Here is a 20,863-nt window from a genome sequence, read left to right on the forward strand (position 1 = left end):
ATAATGATAAAGGGGTAAATTCAGCAAGAGGATATAACAGTTGTAAATATATATGCACGCAACACTGGAACACCCGAATATATTTTAAGTTAAAATACATTAACTTAAATTAACCAAATAAATGAAAGATCTCTACAGTGAAAACTATAAAACACTGATGCAAGAATGCACTGATATATAAAACAAATACTACTAGATCTAAAGAGAGAGAGAGAGAGATCCCAATACAGTAATAGCTGGAAACTACAACACCCCAGTTTCAGCATTGGACAGATCTTTCAGACAGAAAATCAACAAAGAAACATTGGATTTAATCTGCACTGTAGACCAAATTGGCCTAATAGATATTTACGGAACATTTCATCCAGTGGTTGCAGGATACACATTCTTTTTCCCAGCACACGGATCCTTCTCAAGGATAGACCATATGTTAAATCACAAGACAAGTTTTAAAACATTCAAAAAATTGAAATAATATTCAGCATCTTCTCTGACTACAATAGAATAACACTAGAAGTTAATAATGAGGGATTTTGGAATACATGGAAATTAAACAGTATGTTCCTGAATGACAAATGGGTTAATGAAGAAATGAAGATGGAAATTAAAAAATTTCTTGAAACAAATGATAATGGAAAACCAAAACTTATGGTATACAGCAAAAACAGTACTAAGAGGATAAGTTTACAGCTGTAAATGCCTACATCAAAAAAAAAAAAAAAAAAAAAAAAAAAAGGAAAAAAAAAAACTTCAAATAAACAACCTAATGATACATCTTAAAGAACTAGAAAAGCAAGTTATTTTGGGTTCCACACCCAAAAAGATTTTTTGGTTTTCTGAAAAGAAAAAATTGACAAACCTTTAGCCAGACCAAGAAAAAAAGAGAGAAGACCCAAGTAAATAATATCAGAGCTAAAAAAGGAGACGTTACAATGGATACCACAGAAATTCAAAAGATCATTATTGGCTACTATGAGCAACTATATGCCAATAGATTGGAAAAGCTGAAACAAATGGATAAATTGCTGGACACATACAACCTACAAAGATTCAATCATGTAGAAATCCAAAACCTGAACAGACCAGTAACAAGGAATGAGATCAAAGCTGTGATAAAAAGTCTCCAAGCAAAGGAAAGCCTGGATATGGCTTCACTGCTGAATTCTACGAAACATTTAAAGAAGAACAAATGCCAATCTTACTGAAACTATTCCGAAAAATAGAGGAGGAGGGCATACTTCCAGAGTTATTCTGCAAGGCCAGTATTACCTTGATACCAAAGTCAGACAAAGATGCATTAAACACACACACACAACACAGAACTGTAGGCCAGTATCACTGATGAATAGTAATGGAGTAATCCTCAACAAAAATACTAGCAAACCCAATTCAACAACACATTAAAAAGATCATTCATCATGACCAAGTGGGATTTATCCCAGGGATGCAAGGATGGTTCAGGATACACAAATCAATGAATGTAATACATCATATCAGCAGAATGAAGGACAAAAACCAAACGGTCATTTCAGTTGATTGATGGTGGAAAAATCATTTGATAAAATTCAAAATCCCTTCATGATAAAAATCCTCAAAAAACTGGGTATAGAAGGAACATACCTCAGCGTAATTAGAAACAATATATGACAGATGAATGGGCAATATCATACTGAATAGGGAAAAATGGAAAGCCTTTTTTCTAAGATCAGAACACAACAAGGATGCCCACTTTCACCACTGTTACTCAACATAATATTGGAAGTCCTTAGCTAAGTCAATCAGATAAGAGAAAGAAAGGGCATCCAGATTGAAAAAGGAGTCAAATTATCCTGGTTTGCAAATGATAGGATCATGTACTTAGAAAAACCTAAAGACTCCATCAAAAAACTATTAGAACTGGTAAACAAATTCACTAAAATTGCAGGATAAAAAAATCAACATACAAAAATCAGTGGCATTTCCATATGGCAATAGCAAACAATCTGAAAAGGAAGTCAAGAAAGTAATTCCATTTATAATAGCTACAAATGAAATAAAATACTTTAACTTAAAATTAACCAAAGTAGTGAAAAGTCTCTACAGTGAAAACTGTAAAACACTGATGCAAGAAATTGAAGAGGACACAAGAAATGGAAAGTTATTCCATGTTCATGGATTGGAAAAATCAGTGTTGTTAAAATGTTCATACTACCTGAAGCAATCTACAGATTTAATGCAACCCCTGTCAAAATACCAGTGAAATTCTTCACAGAAATAGGAAAAACGATCCTAAAATTTATGTGGAACCACAAAAGACCCAGAATAGCCAAAGCTATCCCAAGCAAAGGGAACAAAACTGGAGGAATCACATTACCTGACTTCAAATTATACTACAGAGCTATAGTAACCAAAACAGTGTGGTAATGTTATAAAAACAGACACATAGATCAGTGGAATCTATGTGTCTGAATAGAACACAGAACTAAATCCATACATCTACAGTAAACTAATTTTTAACAGTGGTGCCAAGAACATACACTGGGGAAAGGACAGTCTCTTCAATGTATGGTTCAGGGAAAACCGGGTTTACATATGCAAAAGAATGAAGCTAGATCCCTATCTTCTGCCTTGGACAAAAATCAAATCAAAATGGATTAAAGACTTATCTAAAACTTCAAAGTATGAAACTAGTAGAAGAAAATATTGAGGAAACTCTCCCCGATATTGGACTGGACAAGGATTTCTTAGTAATACCCCATAAGCACAGACAACCAAAGTAAAAATGGACAAATGGAATCACATCAAGTTAAAAAGCTTCTGCACAGTGAAGAAAACAATTAACAGTGAAGAGACAACCTACAGAATGGGAGAAAATATTTGCAAATATTTGAAAAACAACTCTATAGGAAAAAATTTAGTAATCTGATTAAAATAATTGACAAAAGATCTGAGTAGACATTTCTCAAAAGAAGACAGATGGCAAACAGTCATATACAAAAGGTGCTAAACATTGTTGATGATCAGAGAAATGCAAACTAAAACTACAATGAGATATCATCTCACCTTGGTTAAAAAGGCTTTTATCCAAAAGTCAGGCAATAACAAATAGGGTGTGGATAAAAGGGAACCCTCATACACTCTTGGCAGGAATGTAAATTAGTACAAACACTATGGAGAACAGTTTGGAGGTTCCTCAAAAAACTAAAAATGCAGCTATCATATAGTCTAGCAATACCACTGCTGGGTAAAACCCAAAAGAAAGGAAATCAGTATATCGAGGAGATACCCCCATTTTTATTGTAGCACTGTTCACAGTAGCCAAGATATGCAAGCAACTCAAGTGTCCATCAGCAGATGAATGGATAAAGAAAATGTGGTACATATAAACAATGGAGTACTATTCAGCCATAAAAAAGGAGATGCTGACATTCACAACAACATGGATGGAACTGGAGGTCATTACGTTAAGCAAAATAAGGCAGGCACAGAAAGACAAGCTTCACATGTTCTCACTTATTTGTGGGAACTAAACATTAGAACAATTGATCTGGTGGAGATAGAGAGTACGTGGTTTACCAGAGGCTGGCAAGGGTAGTTGGAAGGGGGTGGGTGGTGTGGGAGGAAAGCTGGAAGGGTTAAGAGGTACAAAAAATGGTTAGAAAAAATAAGACTTAGTATTTGGTAGCACAACAAAATAATTGTACATTTCAAAATATAACTAAAAGAGTATAATTGGATTGTTTGTAATACAAAGGATAAATGCTTGAGGGGATGGATACCCCATTTACCCTGATGTGATTTATTATTATTATTTTGAGACGGAGTTTCCCTCTTGTTGCCCAGGCTGGAGTGCAATGGTGTGATCTTGGCTCACTGCAACCTCTGCCTCCTGGGTTCAAGTGATTGTCCTGCCTCAGCTTCCTGAGTAGCTGGGATTACAGGTGCATGCCACCATGTCCAGCTAATTTTTGTATTTTTAGTAGAGACAGGGTTTCTCCATGTTGGTCAGGCTGGTCTTGAACGCCTGACCTCAGGTGATTCGACTGCCTCGGCCTCCCAAAGTGCCGGGATTACAGGTGTGAGCCACCGAGCCCAACCCCTGATGTGATTATTACACATTGCATACCTGTATCAAAATAGCCTCCACCCATAAATATATACACCTACCATGTACCCACAAAAATTAACAATTAAAAAAATTTTTTTTTAAAAAGCATAGTTATAGGTAGTGGTAGGTCCATATAACATTTGCTGTCTCCCTTTGATTATGGGATATTGTTTTCACTCCTGGGGTATTTACATTATACTCCTGGCACCTGTAGCACTAAAGACTTTATTCAAAACAGAAGGAAAGCCTAAGAAAGCATCTTTGTATATTAAATCTGTAATCACAGTTACCAGTCAGCTAAGACTGAAGATTCCAGGCCTTGTGGCGGAGAGACTCTTTAGTTCTGTGTCACACACAGAATGACCAGGTAGGTCATTCTCTTCACAGTGGCTCTTTATCAGAGCTTTCTCTAGAAGCAGAAGTTTTGTTTTGTTTTAAATGTTTTTTTTTTTTTCCTGATTAACAAAATATATGTTCACCGTGCCTTCTGTTTCCTATCTTAGGGAGAATAAAAAATCCACTTACAAATCTACCACCAAGAGATAACAGTGGTGGAAGTTTAAGTGAATAATCTCTTCTGTATGTAAATTCTGTATACATTTAAAGTGTCTGCATTTCAGTCTCTCTGTTGATCCTCACAGGAGGCAGATATAGAGCAGACTGTTTTCTACATTGGTAATACAGGTAGAGTCTCACTGATGTTAAATAACTATCATGGCCACACAGAAAGTTAATGGCGGTTAGAATTAGAACTCCTGCTATTTGACTCACTGATTGGTAACCATGTGGAGCCATAAAGGAAAAAAAAAAAAAAATTGAGAACATGTTGTTGCCTTGCCTTTGTTTTTTTCCAGCAGTACAGATGGAAAGACTATAGGCTATGGAGCTGAACAGGTACTTACTAGGTAGATATTTTGGACATGTTACTGAATGTTTCTGAGCCTGGTACATAATAGGCACTTAATAAGCAGTAGTTTTTATTTTTTATTTTTAATGCTATCTTTATGGCAGGGAGAATGGGCTCGTTTGCACTGTAGGGACTGCCAGCGTTCTGTTTTTCCTACAGCTGTACTTTCAAATGGCTGCTGCTGCTTTCGTTGCAGCCAAAGATCTATTCCTGTGGCAAAGCAGAGGAATGCAACAGTGTGCTTGTGCCATAGACTGACTTTCTCCAGAGACAGGCCAAATACTTAGAGAAATAAAAAAAAAATCCCATGAGAATTATTTTTCTGTTTTTGAATTTTATCTGAATGGAATCATATCCATGAGATTTAATATCCATGAGATTTTAATATCCTGAAGATGTCATTATTATGTCCCCAAAGGAGACTGTGCAGTATATATTTGGTGCATTTTTCTGAATCAAATGTAACATTCAGTGTAGAGAGCCTTGGGGCTTAGCATATGTAGACTCATGTTCACCGTATACAACCTGTGTGACCTAAAGTAAGTCACCTGTCTTCTGGGTATAATAAGATCTGGCCTTTCTCTCCCACAGGATTGTCATGGCAATTAAATGACATGATATATGCAGAAGCACTTGGTAAACCATAAAGCACTCCAAAAATGTATGGCAGCACTTTTTTGTTTTTAATTTTTTTATTTTATCATTTGCTCCTTGATTATCAGGAAACCTGATAATCCAACTCTAAGTTATCTTCCTTTCCTGCCTAAGTTATTCTTTTACCCCGAAGTCATTAAGAATAGAGAATATTCTTCTTTAGCGTAGTGCCCCAAAGCCTGCCTGGGGCCTGGCACGCGGGACTTAATAGATGTCATAATCATACACCGAAAGCAGAGGAGATATTTAGAGCTAAAGGAGAGAAGAAACTTAGGTTTATGAGAGGTTTATTTGAGGTCTTTGCCAAATAATTCTGATTACTGACCACTGATTAAGTCACTGATAAAAAAAATTAAAAGTAATGATTATATATAGTAGCTGACATCATTTATTGAGCAAGATTCCCTCCATGTCAGCAATTGTATCCATATTTTTTTGTAATTCTGATCACTCTGTAGGTGAGGCCTTATTATTCATCTTTTTACCTATGTAGAAACTAAGGTTCAGAGAATTATCTTTGTCCCTTACAACAACTTATTCTCTATTCTTAATGACTTCGGGGTAAAAGAATAGCTTAGCCAGGAAAGAAAGATAACTTAGAGTTGGAGGAAAGGTTTTAGGGCTGAGATTTCTTTTATGTGTTTTAGCTTGGGTAAATAAAGTCTCTGCTTTTCAAGCTGATCTAATACTCTTGTCACAACTGGAAGAAGCCTTAATACCCGTGCAGTTCTCCCTTACAGAAGCTCAGTCTAGCATAATGAAGCAGTGGTGAGGTGGTAAAAGACACCAGGCTTCTGAATCCCGGTCCTCCTACCTTTCTAGGTACAGTGGCTTTTCCTGCAGGGTATACATAACCTTTCCATTGCCTAAGTGTTCGTTTACTGGGTTATGCCTTCTCTGTTCAAAGAAAAAACAAAAACAAAAACAAACAAACAAAACAAACAGTGCAAATTTAATGAGTTATATGCAGTTCAGATGACCTTTAATTATTAGAAGAAAAGTTAAAATTATATATTTTGTTAACTATACCTTAATAAAGCCGGGGTGTGGGGGCAGGAAACAGGGCAAACTGATAGTATAAGAAACAGTTAAAATGTGAACAATTAAAATGTAAACATACTTGAGATTCTGGTCAAGTTTCAGATAAATGTGAAATAAAATGGGTTTTTAAAAAACAAATTATGTAGATTTAACATTCAACTTAAATACAGTTAGCATGTACAAGCAGGTGTGTGGGTGTATTAAAAAGCAAAGTTCAGAGGGGTCAGATACTGGAAAACAAAAAAAGCAAAGTTCACCTCATCTGTATGTAGAAAATGATGCTGGGCCACAGATCATGGATGTTTAATCCACTACCGCTAGTATATGTGCTTAGCGCTTCTAAGTGCATGGAACTTTGCAGAAATGACATATGACACATTTCCTGCTCCCAAGGAAATAGTCTTGCTAGCAGAAGCTGGTCTCCTGAGTCCTAGGTGAGTTTATTGTGCTTTACTGATTTTTCATCAGAGAGGAGGTTGTATTTACAGGTATGAAAGAGCGTAGCATGAGATTGTATGCATGAGTTCTCATATCTTCCATTCATCCAGCAAACAGTTATTAAACACCTACTATTTTCTGATCACTTTGTTAAATACCATGGATACAAAGATAAATCATCAAGGTATTTGCAGTGTCTGTCTGGAGAGACAGTCATGTACATAAAGATGTCCATATATGTACACATACTTAGTAAGGAACCTGATAAAAGTAGCATTTAGTCTTCTGTTGAGTTTGGCAGGAAAGATGCTAATGTGCAACTTGGGTTTTTGGCTAAAGCTTGCTAGTAGAAGCATCATTTGGTACAGGGTTATAATTCAAATCAGGAACTGAATGTGGTCTTTCATTTCCTAGCCATGATGGAATAACACGGACAGGGTTTACCTTCCTGCATTAAGGTACTAGAAAATCAAACATTTATCAAACAACATTTTTCAGTCTTTGGATGACAGGCTGTAAAGGATTGTTAAGAAAGGATGAGAAGAGAAAAGAAAGCTATAAAAAAGACTCAATTGGAACTTTTAGGGTTGAAAAATATCTGAATTGAAAAATAAAGTGGAAGGAATTAACAGATTAGAAGAAAAGATCAGTGCATTAAAGAAATAATAGAAACTGTCCAAATGAAGTGTATAGAGGAAAAAACATGGTAAAGCAAATGAACACAGTATTAGTGACCTGTGGGGCAATATCAAAAAGTCTATAAAGAATGGGGGCAGACGTTTTTTTTCCCCAAAATTTAATGAAAACTTTAAAGGCACACATACAAGGAGCTCAATAAACATAGAATGTAAAGGAAACTGTACAATAAAGAGGAACATTTCTTAATGATAAAATGGATTAACTCCTCAAAAGGACATAATGGCCCTAAGTGTGTATATTCTTGATGAGAGAGCTCCAAAAATATGTGAAGTGAAAACTGATAGAACAGAAAGGAGAAATAGACCAACCCACAATTACAATTGGGATCTTAATATTTTTAACTCAGTAATTGATAAAACAGTGAAACTGAAAGTCAGTAAAGTATGGAAGACTTGGATAATACTGTCAGCAAGCTTAATCTACTTGACATTAAAGAACATTCCATTCAACAACAGCAGAGTATACGTTCTTTTCAAGTGCACATTGGGTATATACCAAGATAAACTATATTCTAGGCCATAAAAGCAGTCTTAATAGTTTAAAAGAATTGAAACCATACAAAGCATATTCCCTGACCAGAACAATATTAAGGTAGAAATTAATGGCATAAAGATATTTGGAAAATCCCCAAATATTTGCAAATTAGCACACCTCTAAATAATTCATAGATGAAGAGAAATCACAAAGAAAATTAGAAAATATTTTGAACTGAATGAAAATCAAAGCACAACATAGTGGCTGGGCGTGGTGGCTCACTCCTGTAATTGCAGCACTTTGAGAGACCGAGGCAGGTGGATCACTTGATGTCAGGAGTTTGAGACCAGCCAGGTCAACATGGCAAAACCTTGTGTCTACTAAAAATACAAAAATTAGCCAGGTGTGGTGGCACACACCTGTAATCCTAGCTACTTGGGAAGCAATAGAATCACTCGAATTCAGGAGGCAGAGGTTGCAGTGAGCCAAGATAGCACCACTGCACTCCAGCCTAGGCAACAGACCCTGGCTGTTTTTGTGCCTGTCTCAAAAAACAACAAAAAAATACAACATAGGAAAATTTCTGGAATGCAGCCAAAGCAGTATATAGAGGGAAATCTGTAAAATTAATTCTATGAATTAAATCCCTAAATGCTTATTTTAGAAAAGAAGAAAGGTCTTAAATGAGTGATCTAAGCCTCTGTCTTAAGAAAGTAGCTGGGGCGAGGTGGCTCATGCCTGTAATTCCAATGCTTTGGGAGCCTGAGGTAGGGAGATTACTTGAGGTCAGGAGTTCACAGCCAGCTTGGGCAATACAGTGTGACCTATCTTTTAAAAAGGAAAAAAAGAAAAAAGAAAAAGGAAACTAGAAAATTAAATCCAAAATAAACATAAGAAATGTAAGATTGTAAGATAAGAATAGAAATCATGCAATGAAAACCAATGAAACTAAAAGCTGGGATTTTTTTTATAAAAAAAAGATTAATAAAATTGCTAATTCATAACCAATTGATCAGACCAAAAAGTGAGTTTACATAAATTAGCAATATCAGAAATGAAAGAAGGACCTCATTACAGAGCAGGTATATTTTAGAAGAGTAGTAAGGGAATATTTTGAACAATATTATGCCAATAAACCTGACAACTGAGATAAAATAGATTCTTGGAAAAGACAAACTGTGTACCTAAAGCTCACTCAAGAAGAAATAGGTAGCATATGAATAGCTCTACTTTAGTAAGGAATTGATACGGTTTGGTTGTGTTCCCACCCAAATCTCATCTTGAATTGTAGTTTCCATAATCCCCATGTGTCATGGGAGGGACCAGGTGGAGATAATTGAATCATGGGGGGGCAGTTTCCCCCATCCTGTTCTCAAGATAGTGGGTTAGCTCTTACAAGATCTGATGATTTTATGAGGATCTTCCCCCTTTGCTGGGCACTCATTCTTGCCACCCTGTGAAGAGGTGCCTTCCACCATGATTGTAAGTTTCCCGAGGCCTCCCCAGCCATGCGGAGCTGAGTCAATTAAACCTCTTTCCTTTACAAATTACCCAGTCTCAGGTATTCCTTTATAGCAGCATGAGAAGAGACTAATACAGTCATTAAATAGTTCTGTTTAATTGAAATTAGTCATAAGTTTTAATTAATAATAGGGCTATTATAGCTCTACTTATGTTAAAGAAATTGAATTTGTAGTTAAAAACTTTCCTCTACATAAAATTTCAGGCCCTGATTGCTTCACTGGAGAATTTGACAAAAAATTTAAGGAAGAAATAATAATAATTCTACATAAATTCTTCCAGAAAACAGAAGATAGAACACTTCCTTGTTGATTTTATATGGCTAGGATTACCTTCTGCCAAAATCTGACAAAAACATTACAAGGGGGGAGAAAGTACAGTACAAAAAAATCCAGCAATATATTAAAAGGGCAGTATATCATGACCATATTGTGTTTATCTCAGGAATTAAGGTTAGTTTAACATTTGAAAATCAGTCAGTGCGGCTTACCATATTAACAAGAATATAGTAGAACTATAATAGATGCAGAAAACCTGTTTGACAAAATGTGACATCCACTCGTGAGTGTGAAATTCTCAATAAACTAGGAATAGTAGGGAACTTTCTCAGTGTAATAAAGGACATCTACCAAAGAATCTATTGCTAACATATTTAATGGTGAAAGAAAGACTGAATACTTTTCACCAAGATTTGAGAACAAGGCGAGGATGTCTGCGCTCATATAGTGTTCTATTCAGTGTTATGTTGTAGAACTTCATCTGTATAATATAGGTTTGAAAGGAAGAACCAAAACTGTGTGTATTAAAAACATGATATATGTAGAAAATCTTAAAGAATCTAGAAAAAAGTGATTGAAACTAATTACCAAGTTTGCACAGTACAAGGTCAATATGCAAAAATTAACTGTAGCTCCATACAATAGCAGTGAACACTGGGAAGCTAAGTAAAAAATACCATTTGTAATACCTTCAGATTATAAAGTAGTTGGGGATTAATTTAGCACAGTATGTTTCCTGTATGCTGAAAACTACAAAACACTAGTGAGATAAATTTTAAAAGACCTAAATAAGTGATTTTTATGTTTATTAATTAGGTGTTTTGATAGTAATTTGTCAGTTTTTACCAAATTCATCTATAGATTCAACACCACCCCAACTCTGTTGGAAGATTTTTGTAGAAATTGACAAGCAGATTTTAAAATTTATGTGGAATGGCAAAGGACTTAGTATAGTCAAATCAGTTTTCAAAAATAACAGTTTTAGAGGATTTATCCTACTTGATTTCAACACTTCTTATAAAGCTTCAGTAATCAAGACACTGTGATATTGGATTAAGAGTAGACAGACCGGTGAAATAGAACAGAGAATCTAGAAATAGAAATATATCATGTGGGCAATCATTTTTGTCAAAGGTGTGAAAATAAATCAATGAGGAAAAGATAATGTCTTTAACAAATGTTGGTAGAACAATTTGACGTCTGTATGCAAAATAGTGAACCTTGACTATGACCTTGTGGAATATACAAACATTTATCAGGAAAAGTGTTATAGGTTAAATTGTGTCCCTCCCCTTCCAGATTCATATATTGAAGTCCTAACCCCTAGTACCTCACAATATAATCGTATTTTGAAATGGGATGATTGAAGTGTAATTAGTTAGGATCAGGTAATACTGGAGTAGGGTGGGTCTCTATTTCAATATGACTGGTGTTCTTACTAAAAAGGGAAATCAAGGGCCAGCAGGGTGGCTCACACCTATAATTCTAGTGCTTTGAGAGGCCACGGTGGAAGGATCACTTGAGGCCAGAAGTTTGAGACCAACCTGGTCAACAAAACAAGACCCTGTCTCTACAAAAGAATTTAAAAAATAGTAGCCAAGTACAGTGGTATACCCCTGTAGTCCTCGCTATTCAGGAGGCTGAGGTGGAAGGATTATTTGAGTCCCGGAGTTCAAGGATGCTGTGAGCCATGATCATGCCACTATACTCCAGACTGGTTGACAAAGCAAGATCTTGCCTAAAAAAAAAGGGCCAGTGGTGGGGGGGCGGGTTGGGAAATTAAGACACAGGTATGCACAGAGGGAGAACACCATGTGAACATGAAGTTAGACATCAGGGTGACACCTCTACAAGCTAAAAAATACCAAAGATTGCCAACAAACCACTAGAAGCTAGGGGAGAGGCAAGAAAAAGATTCTCTCAGTTCTTAGAAGGAGCCAACCCTGTAGACACTTCGATCTTGGACTTCTAGCCTGCAGAACTGTGAGGCAACAAATTTCTGCCATTTAAGCTACTCAGTTTTGTGGTGCTTTGTTATGGCAGCTGTAGCAAACTAATATTAAAAGGATCATAGACCTAACTGTAAAAGCTAAAACCATAAAACTAGAAGAAAAGATAGGAGAAAATCTTTGACTTTTGGTTACACCCACGTCTCATTAAAAAGTTATAAGCAAGAATTATAAAAGATAATATTGATCTTAAGACTACATCAACATTAACATTTTTTGCTCTTCAAAAGACACTATTAAGAAAATGCAAGGTGAGGCCAGGTGCAGTGGCTCACGCCTGTAATCCTAGCACTTTGGGAGGCTGAGGCGGGCAGATCACTTGAGGTCAGGAGTTCAGGACTAGCCTAGCCAACGTGGCAAAACCCCATCTCTACTAAAAAATACAAAAATTAGCTGGGTATGGTGGCATGTGCCTTAATCCCAGCTACTGGGAAGGCTGAGGCAGGAGAATCACTTGAACCAGGAGGCGGAGGTTGCAGTGACCCGAGATCGTGCCATTGCACTCCAGCCTGGGCGACATAGTGAGAATCTGTCTTAAAGAAATAAAAAAGAAAATGGAAGGTGAGTCACAGACTGGGAAAAAAATATTTGTATTTGATGTATGTGTGTATGTGTAGCATAACATATATATGATTAAGGAGTTTTATCCAGAATATATTTTTCAAAACTTGTGCAACTCAATCATAAGAAGACAAATAATGTGAATAAAAATTTGGCAAAAGAGGCCAGGGTGGTGGCTCACCTCTGTAATCCTGCACTTTGGGAGGCTAGGGCAAGGGGATCACTTGAAGTCAGGAGTTCATGACCAGCCTGGCCAACATAGTGAAACCCTACCTCTACTAAAAATACAAAAATTAGCTGGGTGTGGTGGCACGTGCCTGTGATCCCAGCTCCTTGAGAGGCAGAGGCAGGAGAATCGCTTGAATCTGGGAGGCGGAGGTTGCAGTGAACTGAGATCGCACCACTGTACTCCAGCCTGGGAGACAGGGCGAGACTCTGTCTCAAAAAAAAAAAGTTGGCAAAAGGTTTAGATACTTCACTGAAGAAGAAATGCTGATGTCAGAGAACCACATTAAAAGATACTCAACTTGATAGTCTTTAGGGAAATGCAAATTAAAATTACAAAATACCATTTACCCACTTGTTAGAATGGCCTCTAACAGTTCCAAGTGTTGGTGAGAATATAGGGCAGTGGGAACTCTCTTATACTGCTAGTGAGAATACAAAGTTGTGTAGCTACTTTGGAAAACAGTTTGACAGTTTTTTACGAAGTTAAAGATACACCTAACCAAATGAACCAGCAATCCCATTTTCTAGCTATTTACCCAAGATAAAGAAAAACATGTCAATTGGGAGACTTGTAACCGAAGGTTCAAAGGTTCATAATAACTTGTGGAAATAACTCAAATAAATGTCCATTACCTGGTGTTTGGATAAACAAATTGTGGTATACCCACAAGATAGAATATAGAATACTAATTGGCAATAAAAGTGAATGAATTACTGATACATACATAGGATGAATGAGTCCTAGGAGCATAATGCCAAGTGAAAGAGAAGGAAGACACAAGAGTACATGGTATACAATTCCACTTGTAGGAAATTGTTGAACAGTGAAGTTATAGTAACAGAAAGTAGATCAGAGGTTGCCAGGGGCTTGAAATGGAGGGGAGATTGACTGTCAATGGGGAGGAGGGAACTTTGGAAGGAGTTGATTTCTTTATCATGATTGCAATGATGGTTACATGATTATACATTTGTGACTACTCATTGAATTGAACACATAAAATTAGTTTATTTTTCATGTATTCTACCTCAACAAAGAACTATAAACAAACTGTCTATGTCTGTCAAGCCCTGTTAGGAATGTGATTAGATAAATGTGATGTGGGTCCTCCAGGGAGCTCAATCTGTGGACATGGTGTGGAAAGATTTACAGGTCAAAGGGACAAGAACTCTAGGGAGGAGTGCTGAGGCACAAAGGAAGGAGTATTTGATCAGGGAAGGCCCCACAAGGGAGCCTTGAGTTTTAATTTGATGGATGAACAGTAGTCAGACGAATGTTGAGGGGAAGGACATTCCAGGCAAAGGCATGCAAGTAGGAAAGTGTATGTTATGTTTTATAAGCCACAGGGAGCCTGGTATTGTTGGAGCCCTGGTGTCATGAGGTTTATGTGGAAGTAGCAAACGTTGAAGCTGGACAGGTTGGCAGAGATAAAAGGTGGAATGTTTCTCACATTTGCTTATCAAACTCCTATTGCAAAAACAACTAGGTACTTGAGAATCCATTCCTCTTGGACAAGAGATGAGATTATCAGTGTGCCCTTTCATTTCCGTTTATTCCTTTCCTTTTGGCTTAACACAGACAACACCACCACCACCACCACAAAATACCTTGTTTTTAGAATTAACAGTTTTAAAACTTTAATTCTCCTTGAATAGACCTCAGCTGAATTTGTATAAGTAAGGCCGTATTTAAGCTTTCACCTGTTACAGAAAGGAAACATGTTTTGATGTTTGAGAAAGCCTTTAGTACTAGCACATTAATAGCCATCTGAAAGAACTAAGATTAGCCAGATATGGCTTGTGCCTTCACGGAAATGTCAGTTTCTTTGCACCAATAGTGAGAAGTATAAAATCCCCACATTACATTTTGGATGAGAGAAAATCTTATGAAACGACTTACTAGTTCAACTCTGTATACATGAAATCTTTGAACATCACTCTCTATCCTTGCAGTAATTCAGGGAAACGTATACCTGTGTGTGTGTGTGTGTGTGTGTGTGTGTGTGTGTGTGTCTGTGTCTGTGTCTGTGTCTGTGTCTGTGTTGGAGGCAGACTCATAGAAGGATTTACATTAAAACGGGATAGCTGATTTTGAAGGCCTGGTCTAAAATTTAATGCTTTCTTGTGTGTTGCAGGCTGTGGAGTTTGAAGGCTGGGCCGACACCCTCTTTCTTCTGCAGTTCACCCTCTCCTGTGTGATGGGGTAAGCCTTTGCTACCTTGTTAGCAGATAGTTTTCCTAAAGAAATAGGTTAGAGAAATTTGCGTGCCTCATTTCTCAGTATCTTTTTAGGTCTCCTGAGTGTGTCAGCCTAGGATAATTAAGCCTCCAGATTCAGGTGGTTTCATAGCCCTTGGGAATGTGCTCTTAGGGCTACTGAATTGATACCTTTAGAAGGATGAAGAAAAGAAACAGTTTACCTGATAACCTGCTGTTTAGTAAGCACCATCATATTTCAACATGCATTATATAGTTTTATCTCTATACTGACCATTTGACAGATAGAACTTTAGTAAATTGTCTAAATTTGCACAGTTTGTAGGTGGCAGTGGCAGCATTTGAATTTGGGGCAGTTTGACCCCTCTTTACTATGTTTTCTTCTTCATAGAAGAGAATATGTAGAGGATGAGAGGATACCTGCAAACATGCCTCTTCTCCTCACCTCCATGTTTCTCTAATGTGTTTTTTTTTCCTCAGCTAGTCAGTTTAGTTGCTATTTGTGACTGGATCTGGCACACAGTGAGCAGGTGCTTCAAAATAAAGTTGACCTGATGCCTTGGTACTAAGTCAGGCTCAGAAGCCTCAGTGTAAATCAGAGGCTTTGTATCTCCTCTTAAAGTAGTTTTAATTTGGTTTTCTTCAATATTTAAGGATCTCTCTTGCCTCCATCTGGCCCAGAGGACATGTTGTCCTTATGGAAGGTGCACAACTGCGTTTTAGGGTCTGTGAGCTCTGAGCTTTCTGTCTGGCTTAGGCGTATTAGTAGGAAGCATGATCTATAAAAAGTCATGATTGTAAGAGATGGTGCAGGGTTTTGATGAGGGCAGCAAGGAAAAATACTTGGTAAGGAGATGAATGTGTTTCTCTTTAGTGAAATTTTAAAAATTCTGAAGCTGCAGTATAACAAGCAGTGAGGTGGGGAAAATTCATAGCTGGTCAGTGACTAGAATGTGCTGGCCTGGCCAACACTGATTGTTTATCTTAGCTAGAGATTACTATAAAGTAAGAAACTGGATTTTATACCTCTTCCTTCATTCTAGGTTTATCTTAATGTACGCCACAGTACTCTGCACGCAGTATAATTCTGCTCTTACAACTACAATAGTTGGCTGTATTAAGGTAAGTAGAAAAACTACTGTTATCTTTTTGGTACCTGCGTTATTTGAAAATTGTTCCTTTAAGATAAGAGTCTGGCGATGGCCTTAAGACCCAAATCGTTATTTCCTCACATAACTGTCTTAGTTTGACAAATTGTGGTGATAGTTTCTGAAACAGTCTTTAAGAATGCAGGGAGGGCATAGTCTCTACTTGGAGGCAGCTTAGCTCCGAAGAGCATGGGAAAAGGAAAATGTACTATCTGAATAGAGGAAGGAATAGAATTAGGTCTGTTTCTGACAGGGCAGGTTAATAGCTTGGTAATGATAAGCCTGTCCGTTTAACCCCCAGTGAGAACTACTGTGTTCTCTGCCTCACTGAGATCTGGCTGTTTTGTAGGGAAAGGATGCTGGCCAGAAACTAATCGGGAGAGTTTTCCTATGCCTGAGCCAAACCTTAAATGGCTCACTTTTGAAAGCTGCGTCTGACATTTCCAGTGATCTCATTTCCTCCTGATCCATTTTATTTGAGGGAGACTAATTTGTCTTCAGCCAGGAGAACCAAGTTGACTCGAATATTGAGCTAAAGTTGGTAGCTTGAAGCCTGAGGCCTCTTCCATCTGACTCTGTGATTCCAGTGCTTTATGATTCAAGAGGCCGCAGCTTGTCTGAATTCCAAATGAATTAGCCAAGTGGGCCTGCTTCCTTAAAAAGGCAAGACCGAGAGATGTAGATCCTTAATGTTTGGGGAAAAGAGGGCCATTACCCTTGTGCCTTCCTTTCTGATGCCCCAGTACTCAGTGAGGGAAGGGGTTTCAGAGGTCAAGTTTTTACTGCTCTGCTGTTTATCTTTGTAGTTTCAATAGAATGGTGCCCACCTGATCTCATTTTAGAAACTAGATTGGGTTAAAACTCCAGAAAGTCTGTGGTTTCAAATCATGAAATTGGACTGTTTGTTGTGAATAGAATTCCAAATTATATAACAGGTCAACAGTGTGAATTTGTTTCGAAAGCTAGAGACATTCCATATGCCAGGCTGACTGAGACAGCTTTAGGCCCCTCCCCGAAATTAGCTCTGGCTGTGTTTTGGTTTTGTAAAGTGAATGCTTCAAAGGCAAAGTGGATGGCTTGCCTCTTCAGTATAAGAGCAGTGAGAATGTGAGAAATAGGCCATGTTTTTAGCTAAGGAGAGGGATGATGCAGGAAAGCCTATGTTTAATTTTAATAAGTAAACCTATTTGCCTGGAATTTCTTAGTGTACTTTATCGTTATCAACATGGGATACAAATAGTCATTCTTGCTTACATAAAGTTTATACTTTCCTTTTAATACATGTTTCTCCTCACAGTAGTCCAAGAACTCCATGGATTTACTCATTCCAGGGTGTTTAATTTTACTTACAAACTCCACAGGGAGGCAAAAACTGAATTGTCTGATTAGTTTACTACTGCTCTTGCTTCCTACTGGTGCAGGGTATCACTGTTGAAGGATGGCTTGCACATGCGGACAGATGGGAATCGCTGATACCCTTGCAGGGTCGAAGTCTCACAGGACACAGTGGAGCTTCTGTCATTAGCGTCCCAGTCGTAACCCATTTAGCTCAGCCATTCCTCCTACAAGAGGCTTTAAGCTTCCTTCTGTGCTTGAGAATCCCCTGCAAATCCTTAGGGTCAGCATTCCTTTTTCTCTTCAGGATGGTGGGAAAATCACTTAGGATAACTCGTTAAAAGTAGAAATTCCAAGGCCTACCCAGATAGACTCAGTCAGAATCTCTAGAGTAAAGCTTAGAAATGTTTATGTTTAACAAGGTTGCCAGGCAGTTGTCAGGTATACTAAAGTTTGAGAATTGCAGTCTTAGTTTTGACCTATTGTGACTCTTCTCTGCTTCCTGATAATTTCTTTTTTGAAGACGTTGGTGTCTTTTCTTGATAGCCAGCCTTGCTTAGGATACCCTAATATATACCTACAGGTTTTCCAACTTCTGATTTCGAGCGGCATGGGTTGGATTCTGTCCCCTTCATTTCTGAAGTTCCTTGGGCAACTTACATAATTAATCCCTGGATCTCTGTATTCAAATGAGGTCCTATTATACACTTTCCTAAGTTGGTCTGCTAGCCTTGTTTATTGTTACATGATACTTAATTTTATTATGTCCCTTCAAATAATAGGAAAATCCTTTCTAAGGCAACCTCCTGTCTTCGAGGCTGACATAATTTTGAAGGTTCTCTCAAAGGGTGTTTTATTAGAAAAATAATTTTGAAGTTTCTTTTTGGCCTTTTTCACTGTGTCATTTTACTTTGTGTCTCATAGGCCTAATCTAGAGGCCTGTGAGAAATAGAGAAATATATTTTGGGGTAAAATATTTTAATTTCCTTCAGTCCTCACTTTAAAACTTCCAAAAGTTTTATATATTAAAAGCCATTTGGGCCAGAGGTCATTTGAGATAGACAAAGAAGTGAGAAAACAAATTTAGGTAAGCAGAAAAGAGTAAATTTAAATACATTGTCCCATATCTTTTTTTGGTCATAGTCCTAAGAATGGATTAGTTTAAACATTTGTGTCCCATTTTAGGAGGTGGCATTGTAGATACACTAGGCCTCTATGTATGATGAAGGCAAACAGATCTTTAATAGGAGGTGTTTTTATGGAAACAGAAGAAAAAAACTAAGGTTAATGTCTGGAGTAGTATATAGAGTTTTGTAGAATCCTTGAAGTATCTTCAGATTGCAGTGGCAATCTGACAGACTTTACTGGATTATAGTTCAAATCACTATTGAAATAGTGAACTTTCTGAGTAGTGTATACATCAGTAGGCATGAAGGCTGTTTGTGTGTAACTTGTGATTTTTCCTGAAGTTTAAGTTGTCTAGTTTCAGTTTATAGGGCTTTAAGAAAAGTACAGTTTTAACTTGCAGTGACTTAAAGTCAAAAATGGAAGAAAAATTTGAAAATGTTAGTTTGGAAACCTGTATCCAGGAAAGAATTTAGGTTTTAGTCTAAATATTAGAGAAGTAATAAAAACAACAGTGAATGAGGCTAGAATCTAATTTAAACAGGTGTGCTATAGTTTTATTTGAAACATATTTTTTTCTCTAGTCTCCCATTTTTACCAAAGATAAATCATACAGGATCAATTTATTTGTAAAATAAGTTTAAGTCTTATTATACTTCGCCTGCTTATTTGTATAAAGTGTAGTAAGAATAGCGATTGGCCATATAGGCTCTTTTTAGATTAGTTTTGTTGGAACTTTTAAATAAGGAATCTTAGATTATTAGACTTTTAAAAGCCTCAAGGCCAGGAAGCTAAGCCAAGGATTTGCCACCAGACTCTAATACCTGTAACAAATTGGGTGAATCTTTCTCCTTTTGATATCATAAAATAACTTGAGGTCCCTTGGCCTGTCAGAAAGTTACATTTTTTGTTTATCACAGGTCAGGAAGCTTGTAAAGGAACTCTGTAGACAAGGGTCTTTTTATTGACTTTATAAAGTCAACTTTAATTTCTTAAAGTGGTCTGGTTGCATCTGAAAATATGTTATTTTAGTCACAGCCTTGGTAAAATAACCAGTGTCTCTAACTGTGTCCTGTTACAAAGAAAACAGATGTGTATTGAACTTACCTAAACAATTATGTTCTGATAAGTTAAGAATATTTATAAATAGTTTTTAAATTTGGAGAAATTAGAAAGATACATGTTTTAAATTTGTTCACAAAGTATATTTTACTCAATTGTTGTAAATTATAAGTAGTTTAAAAGAAAAAAAAGTTTTTTGACTCTGGCAAACACAGCATTTTTTTTAAAGTCATAAAAATTACTTTAGTCTTTTACTAATGTAATTCCATGTAATTAATTCTTATTCTGCTGGATGTTAGGTTAGCAATCCTCATGAATACATCAGTTTTTTAACTAGAGTACTGAAAGTTTTCACCTAGTCTAATGGTCTGATCAATAAAGTTACCAGAAACCTGTATTTACAACTACTTATCAGGGTCTTTTTTATTAATTTCTCTGAAGAAAAAGCAAATTTTGGACTCTACCCGATTGTAAACTGCATTTTGAGAAGAATCAAAGTAAAACAATAATTGTCAATGGACAACAAAAGTCTTAGAATAGTTATACAATTGACAAGGAAATTTGGTTATTTCACTGGCATATACCAATTTAACATAATCATAATTATTACTGATAATATATGTGAAGACATTTCAAATCTTTAGGAATCTCATAGAGATTCAGAACATATGTTAATAACACATTTATATAAATATAACGCAGAGAAAGTTAAGCACCATTTTTTAAATGATTTCCATTTGATTTTAACATACTGAATAAGGCTAATATGTTTCTCTTGGACTTCTAGGGGCCCTATTATCTAAAAAGTTAGTTTGAGGTAAAAAAAAAACTGAATTTGAAATTTTGATTTGGGGAAATATGTCAGATATCAAAGGTTTAAAACAAGATTATAGGCCACTAAAATATATCATTTATTTAGTCAATGTGATAATTTAAAGATTTTAAAAAGCAAAACCTTTTACTCTTGGTGGAGACTTATAAGACATAATAAAGACACCATGAGTTACACTGAATCTGTTTTTCCCTCTCCCCCTCTTTGTTTTTTGTAGTTTATTTAGAAGGTAAATAAAATTTTAAAAATT

The 20,863-nt window shown here is 36.6% G+C and overlaps 1 protein-coding gene across 6 annotated transcripts in view; it reads left to right on the plus strand.

The window, feature by feature from the left end:
• SLC35D1 (solute carrier family 35 member D1) overlaps window positions 1-20,863 on the plus strand; it is a 57,311-nt gene that overhangs the window by 17,755 nt on the left and 18,693 nt on the right. For all 6 annotated transcript variants that reach the window (XM_005543102.5, XM_005543103.5, XM_045369214.3 and 3 more), the window contains 2 exons: window positions 15,030-15,097; window positions 16,155-16,233. In XM_005543102.5, the coding sequence (XP_005543159.1) occupies window positions 15,030-15,097; window positions 16,155-16,233 (147 nt within the window). The remainder of the gene's footprint in view (window positions 1-15,029; window positions 15,098-16,154; window positions 16,234-20,863) is intronic.

The sequence above is a fragment of the Macaca fascicularis genome, chromosome 1, assembly GCF_037993035.2.
Source record: "Macaca fascicularis isolate 582-1 chromosome 1, T2T-MFA8v1.1".
NCBI lineage: Eukaryota > Metazoa > Chordata > Mammalia > Primates > Cercopithecidae > Macaca > Macaca fascicularis.